This window comes from Homarus americanus, unplaced genomic scaffold (assembly GCF_018991925.1).
Source record: "Homarus americanus isolate GMGI-L3 unplaced genomic scaffold, GMGI_Hamer_2.0 scaffold4337, whole genome shotgun sequence".
Classification (NCBI taxonomy): Eukaryota; Metazoa; Arthropoda; class Malacostraca; order Decapoda; family Nephropidae; genus Homarus; species Homarus americanus.
The window spans coordinates 1,787-28,170 of NW_024721226.1; the positions used below are offsets into that span (position 1 = coordinate 1,787).

At 43.5% G+C, this 26,384-nt stretch overlaps 1 protein-coding gene across 1 annotated transcript; it reads left to right on the forward strand.

Moving 5' to 3' along the window:
- Positions 1 to 4,733: 4,733 nt before the first annotated feature.
- Positions 4,734 to 25,267, forward strand: LOC121861652 (spore wall protein 2-like; the record flags this gene model as incomplete). The annotated part of the gene is made up of 2 exons (XM_042359547.1): positions 4,734 to 4,910; positions 25,136 to 25,267. Coding segments are annotated over exons 1-2 (309 nt in total), but the record flags the coding sequence as incomplete, so codon positions are not given.
- Between the last annotated feature and the right edge of the window lie 1,117 nt (positions 25,268 to 26,384).

Sequence of the window (26,384 nt, forward strand, 5' to 3'; positions counted from 1 at the left end):
ACTTTCTTTATTTTCCACCTTATTTTTATTTCTTTTTATTGTATCTTTCGTCGAGTGTCATAGTCTTTCAACCTAACATGTCTTTGACGAATGGGCGTAGAATTAACGCGTTTTTAACGGATGGGCAGCCAAATTAACATGTTTTTGACCCATCGCTAAACATAGATTTACTCATAATCCTCCTCCTCCATCTTCTTCCTCCTCCTTATCCATTTATTCGTCACATTTTCCCCCTTCATTTTCCTCCCCTCTCCCCTTTGATCTCACGTCCCCCAGACAACTAAACTGTAATAATATTTTATGATTTTTGTCAATTTTCCCAAGACTCACAGATTCTTGAAGCGACTAAAGTGTATTATATCTTATCAGTGAAGTGTTGTGTGAAGAAAGGTTAGGTTAGGTGAGAATAAAAGTGTAGATAGATAGATAGATAGATAGATAGATAGATAGATAGATAGATAGATAAATAGATAATAAGACTCTACTTTTCATCAGCAGTAGAATATGTTACAACAGAAGACATGAGGCCAGCAGACAGTGTACACAAGAGCCCCGGAGATGGTGTCAAGGCTGGTGTAAACTCTACGGTCGCCGCCAGCCATTTCACTACCCGCCGCCCCGCTCACTGTCCCGCCCTGTGTGTTAGGTGTGTGGGAGGTGCTACCTGGGGGGGTGCTTACTGTATTAATAATAAAAGCTTGATAAAGGTAAATTACATTAAATCAACATGAAAGACTGTGTTATTGAGTTGGATGAAAATAATATTAATAAAGAAAAGAAGAAAGAATATTTGCATTATGATCACTTCAGTAAAACAAAACAAATACTAAACGACTCAGTATTTATTTAATACTTTAAAAATAAAACAACAAATAAAACACCTAAGTTGGTGTAATAGACTTTGAAAACACTGGTAAATATTAAGTCATAATTGTCACATAGATGGTAAAAATAAACGTGAATCAACAAACATAGGATCGAGTACGGTGTCTGTCACCAGCCTGGGAACTATAAGAGGATCTAGTACGATATAAACTCCTGATGCATTAAATATAACAAGTCCAGGAATATTGTTGAGTTTATAACATGGCGGGACGTGAGACACAATATTAGGGACTGTCTGACTGAGAACATTTCCACATATGAAGCACAACAGATTTCAGATTATTAATTCGAGAAATGTCATCAAGGAAAATCTGGATGTGTGGTTGAATACAGATTTCAGAAACTCAGAATAGTTTACAGTTCAAATAATGGACTCACGATATGAAGAATGTAAACTATTTTAATTCTAACAAAACCAGATTATAGATTCGAAAAAAAATCTGAAAAGCAAGTATAGTTATAAGAAACTATAAATTCAAGACCCAAAGGAATATAAACTCCAAAGTGTATAGATGTAACAAGAAGAAGAAAAATTAAATCACCTCTCATAGCTATAAGTAACTAGGTAAATGTGCATAGGTAAATAATAACAAAAACAAATGAGCATCACCTCTCAGTAGACAATAAGTAACAGAAGCCAATGTGTATAGGTAACGAGAATAATAATAAGAAAACAAATGAGCATCACCTCCCAGAAACCATATAAGTAAAAATTGGTACAACTCTATTATCTGAGACAGTGAGTATGTATGTACTTATACTCCCAGGTTCGATTCTCTTCCCGTAAAACACAAGACTAAAAATTCCGTCTATATTCATCTTTGGTACTGATTCTGTACACGAGAGACAATGCGGCAGACTTTGAGGTGAACTATGGGGCTGGAGAGATGAAACACCACATTATTATTAGTCTCTCGAGGAAGCATTATAGATGAAGCGTAATATAAGCAGAGGAAAAAATTACTTAGGTATTATTAAAGTTATGGAAGGAAGTTGATGTAATTTGTTACGTCCTCCACCCAACACATGTGATTGTTATAATGCGTCGACTGCGGGGTGACAGAGTGGGACCCTGTCAATAGGCCCCATGTACTAACTAGAGCCGTTATGATGGGCCCCATGTACTAACTAGAGCCCGTTATGATAAGCCCCATGTACTAACTAGGCCCGTTATGATAGGCCCCATGTACTAACTAGAGCCCGTTATGATGGCCCCATGTACTAACTAGAGCCCGTTATGATGGGCCCCATGTACTAACTAGAGCCCGTTATGATGGGCCCCATGTACTAACTAGAGCCCGTTATGATGGCCCCATGTCCTAACTAGAGCCCGTTATGATAGGCCCCATGTACTAACTAGAGCCCGTTATGATGGGCCCATGTACTAACTAAGAGCCCGTTATGATGGGCCCATGTACTAACTGAGCCCGTTATGATACCCCATGTACTAACTAGAGCCCGTTATGATAGGCCCCATGTACTAACTCGAGCCCGTTATGATGGGCCCCATGTACTAACTAGGGCCGTTATGATGGGCCCATGTACTAACTAGAGCCCGTTATGATGGGCCCCATGTACTAACTAGAGCCCGTTATGATGGGCCCCATGTGCTAACTAGAGCCCGTTATGATGGGCCCCATGTACTAACTAGAGCCCGTTATGATGGGCCCCATGTACTAACTAGAGCCCGTTATGATGGCCCCATGTGCTAACTAGAGCCCGTTATGATGGGCCCCATGTACTAACTAGAGCCCGTTATGATAGGCCCCATGTTGCTAACTAGAGCCCGTTATGATGGGCCCATGTACTAACTAGAGCCCGTTATGATGGGCCCCATGTACTAACTAGAGCCCGTTATGATGGGCCCCATGTACTAACTAGAGCCCGTTATGATAGGCCCCATGTACTAACTAGGGGCCGTTATGAACAATCAAGAGCAGGATTTATCATGATATAAAACCATAGGAACTGTTTTTAATAGGGACATATTGGAAGAGTGTGAACGATACGTGTGTTATACAATATGGTTGTGAGTTGTATGTTTATTGTATGACTGTATGTTTGTCCATGTGTGTACGTGCGAAAATGTATGTATGTATGTATGTATATGTATGTATGTATGTATGTATGTGTATGTATGTATGTATGTATATGTATGTATGTATGTGTGTATATAAAATGTAAACAGAAACTAGGAACAACTCATAACAACAACACTCACCCACTAACTCACACTAACTAACCGTCAACTCAGGATGATAGAGAGAGGTGGCGGTCCATCTTTATATAAATAAAGCGACCATCTTGATGCATAAGTCAGTCTGCTACACGTCGTCTCCGAGGAATGGTGTATTAGCTCTTCCTGCCGGTGACGTGCTGATATTAGTGTATGTATTATAAAGAAACCCGGTGATGTAAATAAGAATCTGATGGCTGCCTTCACTATTGGTATAAGAAAAAGATTAATGGGATATGTGTGTGTGTACGAGTTGCTCCACCAACAAACCATTATTCTTGCTATCCTCTCAAACTTGTTCTCTCGTCCCCGTCCCTCACTTCAAAACTTTCGAGGTCTTCCCCCGCCAGGCAGGAAATTTCCCTCCGCGGTAGAATAACTATCGGCGCGAGAATAATTCCCTCTGCCAAGAATAATTTCTCTGCGAAAGTTAATTTTCCCCCTTTGTACATAACTTCCCGCAAAATAAATACTTTTTCCCTCGTTAGAAAAAAAAAATTCCCCCAGAGAATATTCCCTGCAAAAGAATAATTTTTCCACGCAAGAATAAATTTCCCCACAATAAAATAATTTTCCCTCCCAATAGAATAATTTTCCCCCGAGCTGGTCATCATGGTGGCTGGTGGCATCGTGTTCATCCCTCACCAGCCGTCGACTGACTCCTAAATCCACCCCTTTATTCACCTCCCTGTCCTCATCCTCCTCCATTTCCCTTTCAATTTCCTTTCTCTCCCTCTCACCCTTTCTCTTTTACCTTTATCCTCCATCGTCCAGTTCGTCATTGAAGGTGAAATATTATTGATGTAGTTGGAATTTACTGAGAATTGCTGTACATATTTTGGGTTTATTTCTAACTGGAGGTAACCAAAAGCTGGGGCCAGGGGTGGAGAGGTCAGAGGCAGGGGGTGAGGCAGGGGTGAGCCAGGGGGTGAGGGGGGAGGCCGGGGGTGAGGAGGCCGGGGTGAGGCCAGGGGTGAGGCCGGGGGTGAGGAGGCCGGGGGGTGAGGCCGGGGTGAGGAGCCGGGGGGTGAGGCCGGGGTGAGGAGGCCAGGGGTGAGGAGGCCAGGGGTGAGGCCGGGGGTGAGGGAGGCCAGGTGAGGGGAGGCCGGGGTGCAGAGGTGAGGGAGGCCAGGGGTGCAGAGGTGAGGGGAGGCCAGGAGGGTTGGCAGAGGTGAGGGAAGGCCAGGGTGCAGAGGTGAGGGAGGTCAGGGTGCAGAGGTGAGGTCAGGGTGCAGAGGTGAGGGGTGGCCAGGGGGTGCAGAGGTGAGGAGGCCGGGGTGCAGAGGTGAGGGAGGCCGGGAGTAGTAGTGAAGGGAGGTCAGGGTGCAGAGAAGCCTCGTGGTATGATAGGGTCGACACTAACTCCACTTGATAATGTAAATTTCTACGGAATATCACACACACACACACACACACACACACACAACACACACACACACACATACACACACATGCACGTTCACTCCACAACACAATACTTGAGGGATTAATGACCAATATTAACAGGAAAGAAATTACTACAACATAAGAGGAGTAAGGAACACACAATAAATATGAAGATAAGAAGGAAGTAGGATGATGAAGAGGAGGAGGAAAGAGGAAGAGGAGGAATATGGATGGTATTGGCATGGAAGATGAGAAGACTAAGAGGAAGGCAGATGGAGAAGAAGGGGAAGAGGGAGAGGACGAAGAACAGTCCGATTCTCTCTATCCCCCTGAACAGATCTCCTCCTCAGACTATTTGGAACGTGAGAGTTGGATCGTCTTCCCAGATGCTTCAGATAATGGTGTTGGATACTGTTAAGCTTATTTAGTTACTAGACAACAGTGTTCTTTTTTTCTCTTCCTACTTACACAACTTAGTCTTGTTACTTATACACCTCAGTCTTTTACTTACACAACTTAGTCTTGTTACTTATACACCTCCAGTCTTGTTACTTATACACCTCAGTCTTGTTACTTATACACCTCAGTCTTGTTTCTTATACACCTCAGTCTAGTTTCTTATACACCCAAGTCTTGTTACTTTTACACGATGGTTTTGTTACTTATACACAATAGTTACATATTTTTCTTCAATAAAGTAAAGATATTTTTACTTGCTGATGAAACCTCTATTTAACGAACTATATGGAGAGGAAAGTTCGTTATATCGAGGGCTCGTTCGATGTAAAACCTCCATCTTATGAACTATATCGAATTGAAAGTCCGTTATATCAAGGGTCCGTTAGATGTAGAAAACCCCATCTAACGGATTACTGTACATGGAGAAGAAGTCCGTTATATTGAGAGTCCATTAGATATATGTTTTGTCCCGTACACTAATGGTATCTGTCGGGAGTATAACTTCTGGAATTTATAGTTTGTTTGCTTTCTGAAACTTATAGCTTCCTGTGCTAATAAATTTACAACACTCTCCTCTGCTTTCTGAACACATACGATCATATGTTTAGGAATTTATAGTCTCATTACTTCTGGAATCTATAGTCTAGTAAGCTTTTAGGATCTACACCCAGTTGTAGTCTCGATCTATAACTATCATGTGGTTCTGAAATCTATACCCAGCTGTGGTTCTGAAACAAAATATAATCGTCCCCTGCAGTTTATACACTTGTGAAATGTTGGAAACTATCTATTGTCACTTTCTGGAATTTATTCTCTCGATGGAGTATCTAAATCCATAATCTAAATACCTTCAATTCCGAGGTGTTGAAAATGTTCTCGAATCCTTTGTGGTGATTATGTTGCCCGTTATAGACTCGACAATGTTGCCGCATTTACTGGACGAGGAAGGTTTATATCGAATCGGATCCTCTTATCGCTGTCGAGGCTGGTGACAGATGGAGCACTCGATCCCGTATTTACTGATGCTGATTCATTTTGCACCGCCTATATGGAACAGTTAAGCCCAGGAATGCAACCAGTGTTTCGAGAGTCGTGTTTTAACTTGGAGTTATCTTCATATATCTTACTTTTGTGTTTTAATTCTCATAAATTTTATAACGAAGATGAAGAAGTGAAGGAAAAATATCTTAAGTGTTGATTAATCTTCCTATTTTGATATTAAGTGAAACATTTTCTTTCTTTTTAACTTTTTAATTTTATTTCCTGTCAGATTCATTAACGTATCATTGTTTTGTCTTGATTTAATGTGATTTAACTTTATCAAGCTTTTATTAATACAGTAAGCACCTCCCCCGGTCTTGTAACCTCACACCTAACACACAGGGCGGGGACAGTGAGCGGGGCGGCGATAGTGAAATGTGGCTGGCGGCGACCGTAGAGTTTACCAGCCTTGACACCATCTCCAGGTGGCTCTTGTGTACACTGTCTGCTGGGCCAACAATACACCTTCACTGCTACACTTACTGGAGACATTTTTAGAGACGAATCTTTGTACTAGTAAATTAATGATAACATATTATACCTTGAATATAGTTTTTTAGCGCTAGAGTTATTTTAATAAAGTCTTAATTAAGCAAAGTGTATTTCAATTTTCCTTCACCAAGTTAATGAGAGAATCCTGCAAAGGACTGAAGGATCTGTGAGTTCTCCGGAAAAATAATTTCATAAGGAATTTTAACCTTTAGTTGGTAGACAGGATATGAGGGGGTTCAAGGGTGGAGGGAGGGTGGAGAAATGGAGGAGGATGATGAGACTGAGGTGAATAAGGTGGAGGATGTGAGTCAGTTTACGGCTGCTGATGGCTGAACATGTCAAGATGGCCGCCATTAGCCTCCTTGATGACCTGATCTGACCTGACCTGACCCTAACCTCATAAATATTAACAAGAGTAAGAGGGCATTTAAACATTCTGTAAAGTCGAGTAAATTAAGTGAAAAGGTTTAAAATATTGTATTGTAATTCTTAATGTTTGTTATAATTAACAAGACGAAAATTAATCATGGTTGATTGTTTTAATGAAAAGTTCGAATAAAATTGAATAAATAAATGAATAAATACATAGACAGACAGACAGACAGACACACACACACACACACACACACACACACACACACACACACACACACACACACACACACACACACACACACACACACACACACACCTCTTAACCGTGGGTGGAAGATGGTGGAAAAGATGTGACACCTGTATCCATTCCTCATCACTATTACCTATTCCTTTAATATCTTTATTTTCTCCTATTTTTCCTTCCTTCTCTTCCATTATCCTAACTCCTTCCATTCTCTCTCCTCTTCTCCCATCATCCTATGAACCTCTCACTCCTTGTATGTTTCTCACTTCCATTCTCTTCTCCTCTTCCTTCATTACTCTCTCTCCTCTCACCTCTCCCTCACTCGCTCCACATCACCACTCCACCACTTCACCACTCCACCACTTCACCTCCACCACTCCACCACTTCACCACTCCACCACCACCACTCACCAAGGCCAGACCAGACATTCACGCCTGGTTAGTAATTCATCCCTCCACCTCTTCCATTCCTCACTCAAGTCTGGCATAAATTCTGGTACACGTGAACAAGTCTGGTGGTCTTAGGTAAACTTTGGGAGAATTTGATCGTAAGTCATATTAAGTGAAGGTTAGTTTAGGCTAGGTTAGGTTAGGTTAGGTTAGGTTAAGTTTAAGTTAAACCCATAGAATAAACACCAAAAACTCGGTCGGGATGGTATTAAGCAGTTCAGTCGTTATGTTTAATAATGATGAGACTTAAAATAATATATATGAATGTTCAGTTTAATTATATATTCTCACACCAACACTAATGATGGTTATTATTTTTAATGATGTTAATTAATGTTGATGATACGTTTTATGAATGTTATGTCCAAAATTATGGCTAATATTTCTAAAACAAATCTGGAGTGAGTTTTAGGTTTTCTCTCTTATTCTCTATTATCTTCCCACCTTAGTTCTCATATTCTTACTCCTCTTTTCTTGTTCCCTCTGTTCTCATCACCTCCTGTTATCATCTCCCCCAGAGTTCTCATCTCCCCACAGTTCTCCAGCTCCTCTATGACGTAGCGTGAGAGAATTTTTTCCACAAGTTAGTGGAACTCTTGTGAAAGGTCTCCTTGGGCGGTCGTTCCTAATGCGTTTTTCGGGAGAGTTTATTTCTGCTGTGGTTTTATGTGAAAAGTTTGTTTTGGTGAACCGAGTTTCTCTGGATAAGTGGGGTGAGGGGAGAAAGGGTGAGGGAGAAAGAGGAGTGAGGAGGAAAGGAGGAGAGAAGGAGGAGAGAAGATGGGGAGGCGGAGAGGGTGTAGAAGAGGTAGTCGGGGAAAGGGAGATGAGAAGGAGGAGAGGAGGGAGAAATAGGATGCAAGGGGGATGGGGAGGGGGATAGAGGAGGGTAGGGAGAGGAGGGAATGGTGGGGAGGAAGGTAGGAAGGGTGGGAGAGGTAGGAAGGGGTGGGGAGAGTAGGAAGGTGGGAGAGGTAGGAAGGGTGGGAGGAGAGGTAGGAAGGGTGGGAGAGGAGGAAGGTGGGAGAGGTAGGAAGGGAGAGGTGAAGAGGGGAAGGGTAGCTATGCCCCCTCACCCCACCAGGAAGACCAAGGAACGAGAAGAATTTGTTAACTGAATCATTTAATAAGACAAAGATATCAAACAACATCATTAACGAAGACTTTTATAATACCACAGAGACGGTGTTACTGTACCTGTGTGAGACGATGGTTTAACCCCTATTGATTATGTTTTAGTTTACCTGTTCTTAACGGTTTAATATACAGGTCTTCAAGGGATATAAGATTGTCCTTAAAGGGTTAAAACACACACACACACACACACACACACTTACACACACACACACACACACACACACACACACACACACACACACACACACACACACACACACACACACACACACACACACACACACACACACATACACACACACACACACACACACATAATAAAATATCAACTTCCTTTAAGACCTCAACAATGTCTCAGCTTAAAGGATCAATTAATCAAGACTGATCACTTTCTACAGCAGAACAATAAACATGACTCAGCTGTTATGACGTCAAAAGGTCAGGTCAGGAAAATGATGGAGGACATTTGTTTACCGCTGATATTAAAGGTTGCCCCCCTCCCCTGCGGCTGTGGTTTCTCTCCCCCCTCCCCAGTCGTTAGCTTTCTCCTCTCTCTCTCTCTCACTCTCTCTCTCTCTCTCTCTCTCTCTCTCTCTCTCTCTCTCTCTCTCTCTCTCTCTCTCCAGACGTCAACTTTTTCTTCTCCCCAAGTCATCAGCTTCTTCTCTCTCTCCACCCTCGGCCGTCAGCTTCTCTTCCCCACTCCCCATCCTCTCTCCCCTCTCAGCTTCCCTTCCCCACCAAGAAGTCTCAGTGTTGGTTGGTCCTGAAGGGTGTTTCTCAGACGTTGTTAGCTGTGGCCTTGATTACAGGGTCAAAATCGGTCGAAATCGGTCGAAATCGGTCGAAATCGGTCATAGATAGATAGGTAATACAATTTCAGTACCCAGTAATAGTGAAATCGGTTACAGTGAACATACAAGGCCACAGGATATGGATTTATAGAGTACGTAGCGTGACCAGCGAGGTACAATAGCGAGGTGAAGGTAGCCACACGCCTCCAACACACAAGTGGAGCTGAGACTAGGAGAGTGTGTTGGTTGTAGGCATGGTATGGGAGCCACAGTCATCACCCCCCCCCTCTCTCTCTCTCTCTCTCTCTCTCCTCTCTCTCTCACGAAATATGCATTTTTTTCAGCACGCCATTTAAGTAGGAAGAAGCTGGCAACAACGTGCATTAGCGGTCGTGCATAATGGTATTTGGAATGATGAAGAATTACACACACACACACACACACACACACACACACACACACACACACACACACACATCACCATAGCAACAGATACATACTAAGCGATAATCCTCAGACTATAATTTACGCATTACAGATACACGTCTATAAATAAACCCCAGACTATAATTACCATAAAATTACGAGAATTATACCGTGTTCGTGCCGGAGTTGTCGTGAGTCTGGAGCAGGTCTTAGTAATACTGTAGGTAGTGTTATGGGTTTATGGTAACACTGTAATGTATATTTTTCTAACTGTAGTGTTAAGTTGGTCTAATGATAACCTAACCCTAACCTAACCCTAACCTAACCTAACCGAGCCTAACTAACCTAACCTAACCCTAACCTAACCTAAAACTAACCTAACCTAAGCACACACGCACACAGGAAGTCATCTGTGTTTCATTGTCTATTAAACCGTAAGTGAGGCCAATAAATTAACCTAATTGGTGATTAGCAGATCAGAACGGTAAACAATGGGGCCATTTAGATCTTTAGAAGAGGAGGAGGAGGAGAGGAGGAGGGATGATGTGAGAATGGAGAATAGGAGGAGGAGGGGGAGACTGGAACAATTCTACCATTATCTTCCCATCCACCTCACGTTCCTCTTAGGTCATACTCCCGAGGAGCTCTCAAAAATGATCTTTGTCAACAGGGAAGATTTAGTTGTACTTGTTCGTTGGACTGCAAGGGGCATAGCTGACTTACTCTCCCTCCATCTTCCCTCCACCCTCTTCCCTCCATCTTCCCTCACCCTCCACCTCCACCCTCTTCCCTCCACCCTCCACCTCTTCCTCCACCCTCCACCTCCACCCTCTTCCCTCACCGTCTTCCACCATCAAGAAATTTAAACATTCTTTGAGCGTACATCAGCCCGAAAAGGTTGACAAATAAACAATATTGAGGCCAGACGAGCCTTATGATCGCCCGCCATAAAGGTGATTCATGTCCACTACCTTACTCTCCCATGAACCACCTGATGGCCAATCATTAATCCTTTACCTAAAGTTCTCCGCTGATTGGCTAAGATTTGTGTGATGATGATGTGATAGTGACGTAATTTTGCTGGTTCGATTTGTTGATTGGCCGAGTGAGAGTTTGTATTAATGATGTAGAAAGATAACAGCGAATCATTGGTGGACTGAACCTACATTCTTCTGCTGATTGGTCCACTGAACTCCAGCTTATTTTCTTATTGGTTGATTCTCCTCCGTTAACATTGTTATTGTTTACAGTCTCCCCTCCACTCATTCGTGGGTGTATATATCTCGCACGATGGTGTATGTATGTATGTATGTCTGTATGTATGTATGTATGTATGTATGTATGTATATATGTATGTATGTATGTGTGTGTGTGTGTATGTATAACTACACATGACCCTAAGCGAAGAGCGTTGCCATGGTACAATAACTACCTGTTATATACACACCTGGAGAAGTAATGTAATTAACCTGTGTGTTATACCAGACGTTCACCTGTGGGCAGAACGTGTGTATATAAAGTATTGTAGTAAAATGGAGCGAGAACCAATCACTCTGTATACAAGCCACACACTCACACATACATAACACAACTCTACACATACATATAACACACACTCACTATCCATATATAACAACTCACTCACCTACTTGATGAGACAAAAGATAAATATATTTATACTAAGAATTAGCTCCGTGTGGCATTAACTTGAATCCATTTTACATTTCCATTAAAATAACTAAATGAGTTGGAATATTAGACTCAGTTAACTTAAGCTTATAACTCAACTCTTTAGTATAACCAAGTAGTGGAAGGTAAGGTAAAATAACTTAGTAATTAACCTACCATAACTTTTACAACCCACAACACCATAACATACCTATAACCCTGTCTCACTATCATTAATGTCACTTATAACCACAACGACCACCACCACTAACCACCATCACAAGTCCCCACAACCATAACCATAGCCACAACCACTACAACCGTCCAACCACCACAACCACCATCATCACCAGCTACCACACCCACCACTACCACCACCACCACCACCACCACAGCCAGCATTCCCCACCACCGCAGCCACTACAAGTACAACCATCACAACTACCACCCACCACTACCCACCACCACCACCACCACCACCACAGCAGCCACAAGTACCAACCATCACAACTACCACACCTACCACTACTACCACTACCACTACCACTACCACACACCTTAAGCCAGCACACATTTGGTCCATCTCCGAAGCAGTGTTTGGGGAGCGAAGTAAAGGCACATAATATCGGTTTCAATACTAACTATCAGTGGTTGAATCTCTCTCTCTCTCTCTCTCTCTCTCCTCTCTCTCTCTCTCTCTCTCTCCTCTCTCTCCAGGACCTCCCCGACTGATTATTCCTCCCTTCCTCCTCACCTAGAACCTGGTAGAGAAAGAACTATCTGCTATCTGTGTATGTGTCTCATAACCACACACACACACACACACACACACACACACGGAGGACGGTTCATAAGCCTCGTCTCAAAGGTCATTCATTCCTCCGCTGGTATTGTCGTCCGGGTTCCTTATTGATAATAGGTGGGGCCAGGCAGGTAATGCCGTCCTTCCTGAGAATTTTCGCCTTTCATCAAGTGTCTCGCATGACTGTCTGTCCGGGAGAGTTGGAATATGTTGTTTGTTTCTGGAAAGTTGTGTGTTTGTTTTGTGTTTGTTTTTTGAAGTAATGTTTCTTTCCGCCTCTCTCTTTCTCTTTGCCCCCACCCTTCTCTGCCTTCCTCTCTCTCTTCGTCTCTCCCCTCCTCCACCTCTCTCACAGATATGATCTATGCAGGTTCTCTTAGCTAGATAAACCGAGAACAAATTCGGTAATCGAACAGAGGTTTATGGAGTGGTGAACAGATCGACCACTGATATAACACCTCGGATGTACATTATCTCCCAAGAGCTTAGAACAGGAGAAGGTGAGGCCCTAGAGTTCACAACAGTTAAGATAGGTTCCCACTCTCTTCCCTCACCCCTCTTCTTTATTTTTCCTTATCACCCCTCTGCCCCCCCCCCCCCCCCCCCCCCCCCCCCCCCCCCCCCCCCCCCCCCCCCCCCCCTCTCTCTCTCCTCTCTCCTCCCACGTAAACATTCTCGTTTCTTCCTGTTGTTAACGCTCCAGGAAACCATTAAACACCCAGGTAGCTTCAAGACCACACACCTCCCTGGCAGTCTTCAGAGTCAATTAAGGTCTGCCAACTACCTGTTCCTTGCCCACCTTAAAACACTGAGAAGTAGAGCTTAACCTAATCTAACCTAACCTAACCTTAACCACACTTAAGTTAATCCCACTACTATTAAGGATTAAGAGGACCAGGTAACCCCATCACTCATATAGAATTACACCTGTAGCTTTGTTGGTAGGGGATTAATGACGATCCATTGATGTGGAATTTAGAGATTAATGAATATATTGATTCAAGAGCAAAGGGATTACAGCATTCACTAATGTCAGATTTTGAAAATTAATGTTTTTTTTTCGGATTTGTAGGGAAATGAAATTTTGGGTTGATTTGGGGTAAATTTTGTTCTAATTCCAGGTTTAGTAATTTGAGGAAAAGGACTACAGTAAAACCTCCACATAAAGGACTTTTATTTCATGTAGTCCGTTAGATGGAGGGTTGTGATTGGTAAAATTCTGTTGTTTACGATGAGAACGAGTTATGATTGGTTGTTGATGTGTGTTTCAGGAACTTTTGCTTAATAGACATGATAAATTAATATTAAGATGGTTCCTCCTATGCCACTAACAACTTTCACGTAGCCCACCACAACACCATAGCCCCAAACCACCACCACACACCATCACGTGCCACACACCACACACACAACCATACCACCACAACCCACTCACTCACAAACTCCACCACACACCCACACACAACCCACCACTCAACTCAACCACCACAATCCACCACCACAACCCACTACTACTCCAACACCACAACAAAACAACCTTTCACATTTCATCTTCCCATAACAACAACAACAAACAACATCAACAACAACAATAACAACAACAACAATAAAAAATAACAACAATAATCAACTTGAAGATTCTCAGCCAAGATTTTTCAATTTGGCGAAATCTGAGAAATGTGGATATGTGGATATATAAAAAGAAGCTCCAGGACATGTGCAATATCTCGTTTCTTTGCTTTCCCAAGTTGGAGGAAGTTTGGAGGAAATGTTAGTAAAAGATGAGAGTTTAGTATAGGTAGTGTGTGTGTGTGTGTGTGTGTGTGTGTGTGTGTGTGTGTGTGTGTGTGTATGTGTGTGTGTGTGTGTGTGTGTGTGTCTGTGTCTGTGTGTGTGTGTGTGTGTGTGTGTGTGTGTGTGTGTGTGTGTCTGTGTGTGTGTGTGTGTCTGTGTGTGTGTGTGTCTGTGTGTGTGTCTGTGTGTGTGTGTGTGTGTGTGTGTGTGTGTGTGTGTGTGTGTGTGTGTGTGTGTGTGTGTGTGGGAGAGTGTCTAGAAAAATAAAAATGGAAACAAAGAAAACACAGAGAGAGAGAGAGAGAGAGAGAGAGAAAGAAAGAGAGAGAGAGAGAGAGAGGAGAGAGAGAGAGAGAGAGAGAGAGAGCACCAGTGTGGTAGAGTGAAGGGTAAAATCAATGTCAATCTGGCTTAAACTATCGCTACCACAGTGCTGCTGACAATGGGAAACTTTTACACCATGGACAACACCCCAGTACTACCACCACTACCACTAACCCCCACTTCTGCTACTACCTACTACTACTACTTCTACGACACTACTACTACTACGACTACATGTGTTTTTTTTAATATGGCCTCTAACCTCCCCCTATAGCCATACCCTACCACAACTACCACTACTACTACCATCACTACCACACTGTTAACTTCTTTCCGGTGTTCCTATAAAATGCCAACAGTTCTCTCTCCCCCCCCCCCCTCTCTCCTAATTGCCTAAACTTGTGGGCCAGTTGCTTCCCTCAACCTGTTCTTATGAGCATTAGCCAAACGTCCAGGCCATCTTGCTTTTATATATTACACCAGAATTTCAGGAACATTTTTGAAGGTACATTAGTACTTTATAAACTCTCTCTCTCTGTTCCCTCTTTCTCTTCTTGTGTCTCCCCTCTATATAGAAAGGCATAGACGGACGCACTATATAGAAAATAAAGGACGCACTATACAAAGCAACGGACGCACTATATAACGCATGGACACACTACTAACACACGGACGCACTATACAACGCATGGATTGAGTCTATTAGAGGTGATAGTGTCAGTATTGAAATAATCTGATGATCCAGTTAACACGAGGTAGAGGATTAGATTCTCTTGTTTAATGATTTACCAAAGAGGATTAACAATGCATAGAAAGCAACTCGACAGGTGTGTGTATATCTGTCTGTCTGTCTGTCTGTCTCTTTCTTGTAAACACACACACACACACACACACACACACACACACACACACACACACACACACACACACACGCACACACACACACACACACACACACACACACACACACACACACACACACACATCAAGATTGGAACACCAACCCACTTTGAGTGGGATGAGTGTGAGCCTCGTCATCCCACCTCAGTGGTGGTACAATGGTGGTGGAGGTCAGTGGTGGTACAGTGGTGGTACAGCAGACCGATGGTGGTACAGGACTACAGTCATGGTCGAGTGGTTTTGGTGGGGTGTGGTGGTGGTGGGAACGTTTGGAATCACGGTGATGGCGGTAATAGTGATGATGGTGGTAATAGTGGTGGGGTTATACATTTGTATGTGTGTGTGTGTGTGTGTGTGTGTGTGTGTGTGTGTGTGTCAAACCCATCAAAGGTATTGCTTCCTGCGACCGTCGTTTTTTCAGCAAATTGTTATTGAATCCAAAGTGACGCCGTTTTTACCACCCGAGTGTGTCGACGAGGGAGGGCAGACGTCCTCCTCCTGAGTGTCGACGAGGGAGGGTCGAGACGTCTTCCTCCTGAGTGTCGACAGGGAGGTCAGACGACCCTCCTCCCCGAAAGTCGACGAGGGGGTCGAGTCCTCCTCCCTGAGTGTCGACCAGGGAGGGTCGAGACGTCCTCCTCCCCTGAGTGTCACCCGAGGAGGTCAGGACGTCCTCCTCCCCTGAGTGTCACCGAGGAGGGGTCAGACATCTTCCTCCCTGAGTGTCGACGAGGAGGGGGTCAAGACGTCTTCCTCCCTGAGTGTCGACGAGGGAGGGTCGAGGACGTCTTCCTCCCTGAGTGTGTTTACAGCAATATGTAACAGGTGACCTTTGTTTATGTGTGTGTCTGTCTATCCGTCTCTGTGTCTGTCTATCTGTCTCTGTGTCTGTCTATCTGTCTCTGTGTCTGTCTATCCGTCTCTGTGTCTGTCTGTGTCCTCTCTTCTCTCACTATGCCTCACGATACAGAACCAGTGCTCTGACGATACACGCCGCCGGAGATATAGGAAAAAAATACCTCGGCTTTGACATTTATCTCACTTCAAGAATGATGACTTATGGGCATTAACGTCAGTCGCCGGGAGACGAGAATACATTTGTCACAGAGAAGAAGGATGTCCTTTTAGTCTCTGTTGAAAATCAATATTTATTTCTCTCTCTCTCTCTCTCTCTCGTGTGTGAGTGTGTGTGTGTGTGTGTGTGTGTGTGTGTGTGTGTGTGTGTGTGTGTGTGTGTGAGGTGTGTGTGTGTGTGTGTGTGTGTGTGTGTGTGTGTGTGTGAGTGTGACTATAGTGTATGTATATCTATATATATGTATGTGTGTATATATGTGCCTGTGTGTTCTATATAAAGGTGTTAAGATATAAGTGTAGCGCCAGGTGTTGTATATACAGGTGTTGTTAAGCGCCAGGTGTTGTATATACAGGTGTTGTTAAGCGCCTGTGTGTTTTAACCTGGTAGAGGTTGTCGATAAGAGTAAAAGGATTTGTTTATTATACCATCAACTGTCAAGGTCAAGATTTAATACCAGTGTTTGGTCTACAGGTGTGTGTTTTGTGTGTGTTTTGTTTGGTGTTTTTTAATTACATACATAAATAAACATGTACGAGGAGAAAGCCAATACCCAAACATATACGGATACACCAAACAGTAGACACAAACTTAAACAAACACAACAAACACGTATACATAAACACACATACAAACACAAACAAACAGAAAAAAGCTACTCAAAACATAAAAAACGCAAACAACAAGCAGAAAGCAAATACAAAAATCTAATACAAACTACAAACAGAATTCAAACACGAAATAAAATCCACCAAAAAAAAAAACACACACAAGGAAGGCAGTATCACAAACACCGTCTACAAGGAAAAATAAAATTCTGAATTTTTATCGCTTGTATTCTCCAAACACTGAAGGAGGGAGGAGGGAGGAAGGAGGGAGGGAAGGAAGGAGAGAAGAGGTAAGGTATGCAAGAGGGAGGAGAAAGAGGGAAGGAATAAGGTGGGTAAAGTGAGGCAGGGAGGAAAGAAGGAAGAAATACGGAAAGAAGGAGGGAGAGAGACGGAAGAGAGAAGGAGGAAGGAGGCAAAAAATGAGGGAAAAGAAGGAAGGAAGGAGGAGAGAAGGAAGGAAGGAAGAGGTCGGTCTCCACAGGTAGGGTTGTACTGATGCTTTACCTAACATAAACACCTGGGTAATAAAGAACAATTAAGAGGGGCGTAAGTACAGATATTTAGAAGCATAATGAAGTAAGTAATTAAGGAGTAGTAGTGGTGTGGCTACTTTGGGGATAATGATGGTGAAAATATAGTGTTTGTGATGGTGTGGTGATGGGGTGAGGGGATGAAGATGTTGTGGTGCTGTCATCATAGTGGCATTAGTATAGTCCTAGATGCCACTTTATGGGGGGTGGGAGGAGCATTATGGGGAGAGGGAGGCATTATGGGGGAGAGGGAGGCATTATGGGGGAGAGGCATTATGGGGGAGGGAGGCATTATGGGGGAGGTTCTCTTTACTGATGAGGTGAGGTGGTGAGTGGTGGTTGTAGGAAGGAGTAATGGTGGTGATATGGTAGTGGTGGTGATGACGATGGTTGTGGTTAGTGAGAAGGACCGGGGAGATGGACTATAGAAGGAGGTGGGGGTGGGGGAGAGAAGGACCATAGAGGAGGTGGGGGTGGGGGAGAAAGGACCATAGAAGGAGGTGAGGGGTGGGGAGATGGACCATAGAAGGAGGTGGGGGGGTGGGAGATGGGACCATAGAAGGAGGTGGGGGGTGGGGGAGATGGACCATAGAAGATGGGGGTGGGGGGAGAAGGACCATAGAGGGAGGTGGGGATGGGGGGAGAAGGACCATAGTGGGAGGTGGGGGGTGGGGAGAGAAGGACCATGGGGGAGGAGATGGACCATGGATACAGCGGTAAGGTCATGGTAAAACAGCTTCCGGATTCCACTAAGATTGTCGATAAAGGAATTGTTTACTTAGTCTTGGAGATAAAAATATATTCAATGGTGTGTGTGTGTGTGTGTGTGTGTGTGTGTGTGTGTGTGTGTGTGTGTGTGTGTGTCATATCCGAGTTTCAGACGAACGATATATACTTGTTAGATGTACGAAACACACACACACACACACACCATCTACACACACACACACACACACACACACACACACACACACACACACACACACACACACATATACGTTTTCCGGCTGATTCACAAATTACGTCATTGTTTACGTTTCTCAGCTGACTCACAGATTACGTCACTCACCGGTCGAGGCACACTGAGGCGAACGTTATATCTACCGAACCATTCCATTACTTCCTCTACAAATACTGTAGACCAGGGACTGAACCTCCTCGTCTCCTCTCCTCTCCTGCTTTCCTCTCAAGAACTCGGGCGAAAAACACGGTAGTTTCAAGTATCAATATCCGGGCCTAAGGAGGGATATGAACAGGAAATAATTTAAACATTTTCCACTACCATACACCACTACTACCACCACCACCACTACTACCACCATCCACCACCACCACCACCACCACCACCACCACCACCCACCACCACCATCACTCGGTAACTATGAGAAAGATCCACATATTCATAAGTCGTCGTTACGTGTATTCAGACTCGTACCAAACTTCTCTTGTCTTAATATATATTGTTCCCGAGTTATTGGTTTATATTATGGTTGGGGAAGCTGTGTATTATTTATAGAGGTTTTTGGTAGAATGATGGGTAGGTGAAGGAGTTGATGAAGGGTTGGGTGAGTGGGAAATGGTGGGGTGGTGGAAGGGGTGAATGAGGGGGTGGTGAAGGGAGGTGAAGGGGTGAATGGTGGTGGTGAAGGGGTGAATGAGGGGTGGTGAAGAATGAAGGGGGTGAATGAGTGGTGGTGAAAGGGGGAGGTGAAAGGGTGAATGAGTGGTGGTGAAGGGAAGAGGATGGTGGTGAAGGGGAGGTGAAGGGGTGAATGGTGGTGGTGAAGGGGAGGTGAAGGGGTGGTGGTGATCTAGAGGTGAAAGGTGGGAAGTAAGGTAGGAGATGAAGGAAGTGAGGGGCTAGTAGATGAAGGAGGAACAGAAGGGGGTGGTAGAGGAACTAGGTGAAAGGGAAGGGAGATGCTAGTACAATTCCCCATCCTTCTTACCATCTCTCTCACCAACAACAATATCTCTCAGGTCTTGATACTTTTTCCTTCGCAGCACATCTCAGCGTTTCTCAGGGCCTTCTAGTTTTCTCTGGGTGTTTGTGTATGAATAATGGAGAGGAAGGCCAACACAGCCTCCTCTCTCTCTCTCTCTCTCTCTCGCTCTCTCCTACATCTGTTCCATTTTCTGTATCGATTTTTTCCTGGAGATTAAAAGGTGGAAAAAGGAAGGAAGGAAATAATTTAGGGGTGATGGTGATGGTGATGGTGTTGATGATGGTGATGATCGTGGTGGTGGTGGTGGTGATGGTGATGGTGATGGTGGTGGTGGTGGTGGTGGTGGTGGTGGTGGTGGTGGTGGTGGTGGTGGTGGTGGTGATGGTGGTGGTGGTGGTGATGGTGGTGGTGATGATGATCGTGGTGGTGGTGGTGGTGGTGGTGGTGATGGTGATGGTGATGATGGTGGTGGTGATGGTGATGATGATGATGATGATGATGGTGGTGGTGGTGGTGGTGGTGGTGATGGTGATTAAAGGTGATAGTGTAGAAGGAAGAATATGGTGAATGTTTTCCAAATAACGGACTTTCATCTCTGTATAGTTCGTTAAGAGGTTTCATTATAGACCGTCTATAACGGAATTCCCTGACACGCCTTAAGAGCTCTCGTCTCTACCACTGCCTTGTAAACTTCCTTCTCTCATCTCTCTCATCTCATAACTTTGCACCCAACCTAACCTAAGCTTAAGCGTCACCCTACCTAACCCTAACCTAACCTAACCTAACCTAACCTAACCTAACGCTCACAGCAACAACAACAGCAACAACAACAACATACACATAAAATCATACAGCGAATGAATGAAATGAAAGAGAATGACAGAACGATAGTCTTCAATACCCGACCATCCGGGACTTGATATCTCTGCATTAATTGCATATCACTATTGTCAATGTTGCAAAATGTTTCCAGATATAAAATACTGCATCAGCTCTTGCAATTATCCCAGTGGTTACCTTTGAGATATATTTGTAATTAATTATTTTAGTTGGCTATAGTGACGAAATAGTAAATAAATAATGATAATAATAATAATAATACACAAACACATACATAACAAATATAAAAATAATAATTAAACAACAACAACAATAATGAAGGTACTGCTATTCACCTTTTTCAACATTTACTGCAACAGAGAGTTTACTGTGCAAATTAATGTATTCCAGTTCGACTAGAGTGTTGGAAAGGGTGTGTGACATCTAAGTTTATTTTATAAGTCTGGGAGGGACACACACACACACACACACACACACACACACACACACACACACACACACTACACACACTCACATATAGAACAAAGAATGCACTCACAACTGAAGGTAGGCACTCACGCACCCATATTGTTGACAAGACGAGGATAAGTGTTCTCAGCAGGAGAGGCAAAGAACACACTCAACACACTTAGCGAACACTCAAACATTTCCTGCTAAACAAAACTATGAAATCTTGGTCACTAAATGTATAAATATTCTGTTATCTCCCATCCTGTTATCTTCTACCACCTGTTATCTTCTCCCATTCCTGTTATCTTCTCCCATTCCTGTTTCTTCTAATTCCTGTTATCTTCTCCCATTCCTGTTATCTTCTCTCCCATTCATGTATCTTCTACCATTCCTGTTATCTTCTCCCATTCATGTTATCTTCTACCATTCTGTTATCTTCTCCCATTCCTGTTATCTTCTCTCCCATTCCGTTATCTTCTCTACCATTCCTGTTATCTTCTTCACTCATTCCTGTTATCTCTCTCTCCCATTCCTGTTATCTTCTCCCATTCCTGTTATCTTCTCCCATTCCTGTTATCTTCTCTCCCATTCTGTTATCTTCTCCCATTCCATCTTCTCTCCCATTCCTGTTATCTTCTAACATTCCTGTTATCTTCTCTCCCATTCCTGTTATCTTTCTCCCATTCCCTGTTATCTTCTACCATTCCTGTTATCTCTACCATTCTGTTATCTTCTCTCCCATTCCTGTTATCTTCTACCATTCCTTTATCTTCTCTCCCATTCCCATATCTCTACCATTCCTGTTATCTTCTCCCATTCCTGTTATCTTCTCTCCCATTCATGTTATCTTCTCTCCCATTCCTGTTATCTTCTCTCCCATTCTGTTATCTTCTCTCCCATTCCTGTTATCTTTCTCCCATTCCCTCATCTTCTCTCCCATTCCTGTTATCTTCTCTCCCATTCCTGTTATCTTCTCTCCCATTCATGTTATCTTCTCTACCATTCCTGTTATCTTCTCTCCCATTCCTGTTATCTTCTCCCATTCCTGTTATCTTCTCTCCCATTCCTGTTATCTTCTCTCCCATTCCTGTTATCTTCTCTCCCATTCCTGTTATCTTCTCTACCATTCCTGTTATCTTCTCTACCATTCCTGTTATCTTCTCCCATTCCTGTTATCTTCTCTCCCATTCCTGTTATCTTCTCTCCCATTCCTGTTATCTTCTCTCCCATTCTGTTATCTTCTCTACCATTCCTGTTATCTTCTCTACCATTCCTGTTATCTTCTCTCCCATTCCTGTTATCTTCTCTACCATTCCTGTTATCTTCTCTCCCATTCCTGTTATCTTCTCTCCCATTCTGTTATCTTCTCTCCCATTCCTGTTATCTTCTCTCCCATTCCTGTTATCTTCTCTACCATTCCTGTTATCTTCTCTCCCATTCCTGTTATCTTCTCTCCCATTCCTGTTATCTTCTCCCATTCCTGTTATCTTCTCTACCATTCCTGTTATCTTCTCTTCCATTCCTGTTATCTTCTCTCCCATTCCTGTTATCTTCTCTCCCATTCCTGTATCTTCTCTCCCATTCCTGTTATCTTCTCTCCCATTCCTGTTATCTTCTCTACCATTCCTGTTATCTTCTCCTCTACCATTCCTGTTATCTTCTCTACCATTCCTTTATCTTCTCTCCCATTCATGTTATCTTCTCTCCCATTCCTGTTATCTTCTCTACCATTCCTGTTATCTTCTCTCCCATTCCTGTTATCTTCTCTCCCATTCCTGTTATCTTCTCTACCATTCCTGTTATCTTCTCTCTCCCATTCCTGTTATCTTCTCTCCCATTCCTGTTATCTTCTCTCCCATTCCTGTTATCTTCTCTCCCATTCCTGTTATCTTCTAAAATAGAATAAAAAAAAAATATAGTTGGGCATAAATCTAGTTATATGGCGAAAAAAAAAAATAAAAAATGAAACAACTGTAAATTCATAAATGTTTATATATTTTTTTTTAGTGCAGAAGGTAATATGTAATTTTAATAGGACATAATATATTAATATGTGTGTGTGTGTGTGTGTGTCTCTTCTCTCTCTCTCTCTCTCTCTCTCTCTCTCTCTCTCTCTCTCTATCTAACTATCTATCTATCTATCTATCTATCTATCTATCTACCTATCTCGATATATAGTTTTCTTTATAAATGTTTAAGTACACTAATAAGGATTTGGTCAACATCGGTGCAATAGGGACATTTTACATTAGCCCAGGTACCATATGCATTTAAATGACCCGCCAATTACTATGTAAATGGCATTGCTCTATAAGCCCTTTTAACTCTTATTTATCAGTGATATTTGGATGTGATTCAGTGTACATATTAAAGCATCAACGGCGTATATATAAGGAGGTCTTTGAGATAACCTAACCTAACCAAAGCTAACCAAACCTAACTTAACCTAACTAAACTAACTAATCTACGATAACCTAACCTAACTTAATCATACGTATGGGTACTTGAAGACCCCACACACATCACGCCTCTTCCAGCTCATGTCTTGAAGAACACCTCGCCTGGCGCCCTCACCACCATGAACTGTCTGCTGTGGTGGGCGCCAGCTGCTGCTCTCAAAGAACAGACAGACAGATTGGCAGACAGACATAGAAGCCAGTCAGACAGGAATAGCAGACAGACAACCAGGCAGACAAAAATAGCAGACAGACAACCAGGCAGACAGGTATACAGACAGACTGGCAGACAAACGATCAGGCAGACTGGCAGAGAGGCGTTCAGGCAGACTGGCAGACGAAATAGCATAGACAGAAATAGCCAGGCAGACAGATATACAGATAGACTGGCAGACAGATGGACAGACAAACAAATGCTAGGAAATTGAAGGCACTTAGATTAGCAGGTGTAGGTAGCGTATTCCACCTCTTAGGGGGCCGGTGGTAAAGCAGTATCGCTCTTGCCTCACAAGCAAGATGTCACGGGTTCGATTCCCGGGCCGGTGGAAGTTGTTTGGACCTACTTCCTAGCCCCCATTAGTCCCTGTTCACCTTGCAGTAAAGTAGGTACCTGTTGTAAGTCGAAAGTTGCGAATTCGTATTCAGGAGTTGTTGGAGCCAATAACTTGATGCCATAAACCACTGACTCTTCAGGTCTTCTACGCCCTTGACTCTTCAGCTTCTACGCCCTTAACTCATGAGACACAAAGGCAAGCATTTTTAATTTTTAATAATATTTAATATTTTTTAGCGCGAGTAAGTGAAACGTGGCTGGCTGCAACCGTAGACTTTTCACGCTCTGGGTCCCGTGTCTGGCATGAACTTAGCATGCTTCCTGTTGGGCGCTGTAAACGCTTCTGCCTTCACCTTACACAAGGATCTAGGGGTTCCCAATAAAAAAAATAAAAAATAAAATTACACCTCTCGAGTATTATCACCTGCCTCATGATTCAACTCCGTCATTAGATCTACACCTGAGCGATTAGCGAGATAATTAATTAGCTGTTGTATTGGATTACCTGCAGGATATAATATGGCGGGATGACTAGCTGTTAGAGTTAGGTTAGGTTAGGTTAGGTTAGGTTAGGTTAGGTTGGGTTGGGTTGGGTTGGGTTCCCTTAATCGATTGGCTAGCACAAAAGCGTAAGGATTGATGGACAACCAATCGCACTCCTTGCAGTAATCGACGACCCCCCGAGAGGTTGCCATGGTTACAGTCGTGCATGCAAAACACTGCAACAGGAAGGCATTTTGAGGCCTTTAGTAGAACTGGGAAATAGCGCACACATACACAAGCGCACACACATACACACACACACACACACACACACACACACACACACACACACACACATACACACACACACACACACACACACACAAGGAACAGTAACACAATTATAAAGACAAATATTCAGGACCCAGGCACAGTACACACACAGTCCTCCTGCCTCCTGCATATCAACACCGACCATGATGTACGGAGGAGGAGGAGGAGAGGAGGAGAGGAAGGAGGAGAGGAAGAATAGGAGAAGGAGGAGAGGAGGAGAGTGAGGAGAATGAAGACGACAGGGAAAAGGATAAAAAAAGAGTGGATGAAGTAAGAGACGAAATAGGAATACTCAGAAAACACCCACCCACCCTGCCACCCACCCACCCACACCCACACACACACACACATAATTATTCACTTTCACAATCATTAATTCCAGGTTGCAGTAAAGTGAGCGACCCGTATAATGCAGGCGGTAATGAGTCACGTTATGACCCCGTAATAGGCGGGATGGGAGAGCCAGGAAGAGCCAGCCAGGGAGAGCCAGGAGAAACAGCCAGGGAAAACCAGGGAGAAACAGGGAGAGCAAGGAGAGTCAGGAGAATCAAGTAGAGTCAGGGAAAGTCAGGAAGAGCAAGTGAGAGTCAGGGAGAGAGGGAGAGCAAGGAGAGTCGGGAGGAGAGAGGGAGAGCAAGGGAGGTCAGGAGAGAGAGGAGAGCAAGGGAGAGTCAGGGGAGGAGGAGGAAGCAAGGGAGAATCAGGGAGAGAGGAGAGCAAGGGAGAGTCAGGGAGAGAGGAGGGAGAGCAAGGAGAGTCAGGGAGAGAGAGGAGAGCTAGGGAGAGTCAGGGAGAGAGGGAGCAAGGGAGGTCAGGAGAGGAGGCAAGGGAGGCCAGGGAGAGGGAGAGCTAGGGGAGAGTCAGGGGAGAGAGCAAGGGAGGTCAGGGGAGAGAGGGAGAGCAAGGGAGGTCAGGGAGAGGGAGAGCAAGGGAGAGTCAGGGAGAGAGAGGGAGAGAGGAAGGGAGTCAGGGAGAAACAACTTACCCCCAAATTACTCATGGATTATCCAACATTTATCCTGTAGAAGTTTGTTTTGTTTAGTTGTTTTTTGTTTTTTTTCATACATGGATGATACAGACAGACAGACAGACAAACAGACACATACACGAACAGGCAGACAGGTATACAGACACACCGATAGACAGACACACCGATAGACAGACACACCGATAGACAGACACACCGATAGACAGACACACCGATAGACAGACACACCGATAGACAGACAAACACCCAGATAGTAGTTAATAATTACTCAAGTTCTGTCCTTCAACCGAGAAAATAAATTGTTTACCAGAACCGCTGTAATTGGTCCATTCATCTGTTGTCGCATTTATGAAGCGTTTTGATTGGCTAATTTGCGTAATGGTATTGACTGGGATAGAAAAGTAAGGAATCTATGACTGTGTAATCTTCTATGACGCAGAACATGAATCTTGAAGGGTTAAACCATCATACTAAAAGGTTAAACCATCATACTAAAAGGTTAAGCCATCATACAAAAGGTTAAACCATCATACTAAAGGGTTAAACCATCATACTAAAAGGTTAAACCATCATACTAAAAGGTTAAACCATCGTCTTAAACGGTTAAACCGTTGTCCTTAAAACAACTAAAACATGTTGATTGGTTGCAGTAAAGTGACGTCAATTCCCAAAGTATGTTGATTGGCCACAATAAAGACACCATATTCTA